We start from the raw sequence: 4,967 nt of genomic DNA, 5'->3' as shown, positions 1-4,967 counted from the left end.
TGATCATAGAGAATTGTCTTTTCCACTTGATTAATTCAAGAAAGAAAGTCTCAGGATCGATCAACCTGTATTTCTGGATGCAGATCAATGAAATGACAGTTTCTGACCATATGATCCTAAGGTCATTGATTTGACATAAGGTCAAGTTCACTACATTATCATCATCAACCGTGCATAACATCATCAAAAGATTCAGAGAATCTGGAACAATCGCTGTGCGTAAGGGTCAAGGCCGTAAAACTCTACTGGATGCTCGTGATCTCCGGGCCCTTAAACGTCACTGCACCTCAAACAGGAATGCCACTGGCAAGGAAATAACAGAATGGGCTCAGGAATACTTCCAGAAAGCATTGTCAGTGAACACAATCCACCGTGCCAGCCGTCATTGCCAGCTGAAACTCTACAGTGCAAAGGGGAAGTCATTTCTAAGCAAGCTCCACAAACTCAGACGTTTGCACTGGGCCAGGGGTCATTTAAAATGGAGTGTGGCAAAATGGAAGACTGTTCTGTGGTCAGATGAGTCACGATTTGAAGTTCTTTATGGAACACTGGGACGCCATGTCATCCGGACCAGAGAGAACAAGGATAGCCCAAGTTGTTATCAACGCTCCGTTCAGAAGCCTGTATCACTGATGGTATGGGGTTGCATGAGCGCTTGTGGCATTGGCAGCTTGCATGTCTGTAAAGGCACCATTAATGTAGAGAACTATGTTCAGGTTCTAGAACAACATATGCTCCCATCTAGACGTCATCTCTTTCAGGGAAGACCCTGGATTTTTCAACACGATAATGCCAGACCACATTCTGCAGTAATCACAACATCATGGCTACGCAAGAGAAGGATTCGGGTACTGAAATGGCCAGCCTGCAGTCCAGATCTTTCACCTATAGAGAACATTTGGCGCATCATAAAGAGGAAGGTGCACCAAAGAAGGCCCAAGACGATTGAACAGTTATAGGCCTGTATTAGACATGAATGGGAGAGCATTCCTATTTCTAAACTTGAGAAACTGGTCTCCTCTGTCCCCAGATGTCTGTTGAGTGTTGGAAGAAGAAGGGGGGATGCCACACAGTGGTAAAAATGGACTTGTCCCAACTTTTTTGGGATTTGTTGACACCATGAAATTTGGAAACAACAGATTTTCCCTTAAAATGATACATTCTCTCAGTTTAAACTTTTGATCTGTGATTTGTGTTCTATTCTGAATAAAATATTAGATGTTGGCATCTCCACATCATTGCATTCAGTTTTTATTCACAATTTCTTTGGTGTTCCAACTTTTTTGGAATCCGGATTGTATTTGTAATTATTTTTTCTATCCTTAACGTGTTTTTTTTTTGTCTTTCAGATACACCTGGACTTATACCTGGACCTACCATTCTGTGTTCGTCTGTCTCTCCTTCCTGTCCTCTCAACCAGCCGGTCAAAGAAGATGGCCGCTTGTCCTGAGCCTGGTTCTGCTGGAGGTGTCTTCCTTTTAAAAGGGAGTTTTTCCTTTCCACTGTTGCCACTGTGCTTGCTCAGGATGGGAGACTGCAACGAAGCCAAGATTCAACTTGTCTGCTGGATTCCTTAGAGAACTTTACTAATTGGCTTTTATGTGAATGTTTCTGTAAAGTGCCCTTAGACAACTTTGTTGTGACTTGGCGCTATATAAATAAACTGAATTGAATTGAACAACGGAACTAACAGAGTAACATAGCACTAAGCTAGCTCCATCCCTGAAAAACTGAGTTGTTACCCTAACATGGGATGACAAGCAAACTACAAACAGATTTAAAGTAAAGGTGGAGCGTTTCAGGATGGAAAAACCTAAAATCTTCTGAGTAGAACAGCTTACCTATAAGCATGTGTACAAAAGAAAAGCTACTTATTCGGGGGCGTGGCTTCTCTTTGACGGGGTGCTGGCTGGTCGGTCTGGTGTGACATTCGTGGTGGGGGTGCATAGGTGGCATGCCGGGGCTCCTCCGGGCCTGTGGTGTGGGGCTGTTGGGGTGCCTGGTCCTTGGTGTGCTGGGCCGGCCTTCCTCAGCTGCTGCTCTGGCCCCCGGCCTGGGGCCGGCTTGTGGTCGCTGTCGGGTGGGTGGGGCGCATGGACGACCCGAAAGAGGCTCTGTCGGGCTGTCTCTGTGCACCTGTTTATGTCTCGGGCTTGGTTTTAGGTGGTCCCCTCTCTTGGATCAATTTGGGTCCCCCATTTAATATGGGGTCTACTTCCCCCTGTCGTGCTCCCCTCCGGTGGTGGGCCCCACTGCCGCCGGTGCATTGGTGGCTCTCGGCATCTGGGGCTGGGTGGTGGGGTGTGTGCAGGCCCGCCCTGGTGGCTGCCTGCCGGGCCCTGGGTGCTCTGGCTTTGTCGGGCCTCTGTTGTGGGGTGGTATGACCTTGGGACTCTGGGCTCGGTGTCCATGGCCGGATCTACTCTGAAGGGGGTGGGTTGCCGGCGGGGACTGTGGACTTGTCGCTGCAGCCTCCTGGGGTTTTTGCATTGTGGTTGCTGGGAATCGCCCGGGGCTTCCCTTTGCTTCTCTCTCTGGGGGGTGCGGGTGTCCCTTTTGGGGGAGTCCCGGAGTTCCGGGCTTGGGGCCCGCTGTGTGTCTGTGGCTCCGGTCTTCCCTGTGTTACCATCGTGTCCTGTGGGGATGGGTCTGTGGGTCCCCACATCCACTATTGAACAGTTTTATGAAGAAACCTTCTAGTGATAAGCATGCTCACACAGGTGTTTAGATCCAAGTGTTTATCAGTTACACACTTAGTTGGGTTGTGGTGGCCACTAAATACATCTTGTATTACCATGTACTGTATAAAATACTTTCTAATGATGTTATAAGTATCATTATATATGTTGTTTGTTGTTGTGCCTTCTCGGTTTTGTCTTGTCTTTTCTTTTCGCAGGTCTAGAGGCAGACCAATGATGTTGATTTGTGTTCTCTTTATACCGCTCTCTCTCTATTCCTACCTCCTTCTTTACCTTTTAACCCTTCTCTCACTTTTCTGCTTTGTTATCTTCTTTGTTTTTCATCCCCGTGTCCATTACATCTGAAACAAACCCAAAGCAAATTCTAATAAAATTTAATTTATATATCAAGCGGAGCATTAAGGCCAGCCATAATGCTCTGCTTGTGAAAGTAAAACTGCTGGGCATCACTTTGGCACTCAGACAATAATTCTGAGTGTCACAATGCCGGACAGGACGAGGGGAAAAAAAAAGAAAAGCTACTTATTTATGTGTTCTGAACGATACTGCAGGCTCAGGTACGTCAGAGTTGGCCCAACACACCCAGACAAAACAGATGTGAGTTGATCCAATATGTGAAATGATTGTTTATGTTAGTGAAATCAAAGTCATACTGAAAACAGACCCATATTGAGCACTAAAGGACTCGACATACTCCATCTGAAGCAGAACAGTCGACGTGCGGTCACATGGTTGCGGGAGGTTCATTTTTGCACACCTTTCATAGTCCAAGAGAAACATGGTGCAGAGGTCTAGGGAAACCCCTCCTGCTGCAGTAAATGTCAGCGCAGAGTTTCTTGCTGCCAGAGCCTCCATCCATGCATCCACCATTTGGCCACAAATAAATTGTAAAGAAAACACCACACTTTTCAGCAGACAGACCCTCCGTACATAATGTGTGCACGATCTCCATCCAAGAGTTTTTGGCTATTAGACTAATTTAGTGAGTTTGGGAGTGGTGGCACAGAGGGAACAGCCGAAAGAAGAAGAAGAAGAAAAAAGGGACTACTTTAGTGCGTTTGAAGAGTTGTACAGCTGAAAGTCAGTGCGTGTCTGCATTGAAAAACACACCCACAAACTTCTGACCAGTCACAAAATACTTGGTGCATACACCTGTGAGAGAAAGTTTGGCCTTGTGTCACCATGGGGCAGGCGAAGCTGCTCTGAAAACAAAATGATGCAATTTTCATCACGTAACTACGTCAATGAGAGTCGATTTCGCTGGTTCAGATGGAGTCTGCAGGGCCATTTTGTGTACTGGACTCAGATCCAATGAGGACAATAAATATTTATCCCTCTGTGTTTTTATAAAAAGTGGATGCGATTTACAGGCCTGGCTGTGAGAACACCTGACAGAGCAGTGGGTTTCTGTGAGTTGGAGTTTGGTCTTTATCTCTAAACTGTTGGAATATTTGGACTCACCCCTCTCCTGGTTCATGGAAGAATGCATAATGCTGTCTGACTGGACGCTAGGCGGTCGGGGGGGCATCTGGTTACCTGCAGGACACCAAAGATAAATCAGATTTAAAAAATAAAATAAAAAATATGAAGTTAGCTTAAAAACTCTTGACTGTCTTTATTATTTACATTTCCTGATAATTTATGTTTAAAAATAATTTTTATTTTCTCCACGAAGATGTTATTGTAGCATCAGATTCTGTGATGCCACAAAAAGAAAAAAATAATGCTCCTGTCTTGACACGTTGCTTCCTAAAGTTAGACGAGTTGCATCAAAATAAGTATTAACATCAAATTTTAATCTCTCCTCTCCTCAGTGTCCAGCTACAGTCACACCTGACAATATGAACTGAAACTACTGAAACAGATATAACACATTTTTACCTTTAGGTAACCTTTACCTAAGATCCAGCTCTTACAATTAAAAGACACATTTTTTTGTTTTGCTTTTTCCAGCTATAAAATATCAAACATTTTGTTAGACATCTTATTTATAAAAACTACTACACACACAGCAGATCTGATCCAGTATTGACATTCGATACCAGCATAATTTACGTATCTGATTTTTCCGATTCAACCTGTCAATCTTTCCGATCCATGATGCATGTCTGTGTCTGATGACCTGCTCTGCAGGTTGGCTTCAAACAATGGAATGGATTTCCTGAACGGAGGCATGTTTCTTGAAACCCAGAGTAATAAGACCCACCTCACATTCAGGAAATCAATTTCATTGTTTGCAGCCAGCTACAACGTGAGTAAATTCTCTTT

At 44.6% G+C, this 4,967-nt stretch overlaps 1 protein-coding gene across 1 annotated transcript in view; it reads right to left on the bottom strand.

Annotated features, from left to right (window-relative positions):
• Positions 1-4,227, bottom strand: part of LOC119426025 (AT-rich interactive domain-containing protein 1A) — a 145,706-nt gene extending 141,479 nt beyond the window's left edge. Inside the window, exon 1 of the mRNA XM_037693586.1 lies at positions 4,161-4,227. Within this exon, the coding sequence (XP_037549514.1) occupies positions 4,161-4,227 (67 nt within the window). The remainder of the gene's footprint in view (positions 1-4,160) is intronic.
• Between the last annotated feature and the right edge of the window lie 740 nt (positions 4,228-4,967).

The sequence above is a fragment of the Nematolebias whitei genome, chromosome 19 (assembly GCF_014905685.2).
Source record: "Nematolebias whitei isolate Nwh7 chromosome 19, NemWhi1, whole genome shotgun sequence".
In the NCBI taxonomy this organism is placed as follows: Eukaryota; Metazoa; Chordata; class Actinopteri; order Cyprinodontiformes; family Rivulidae; genus Nematolebias; species Nematolebias whitei.
This window is presented reverse-complemented; position numbering and strand designations above follow the sequence as displayed.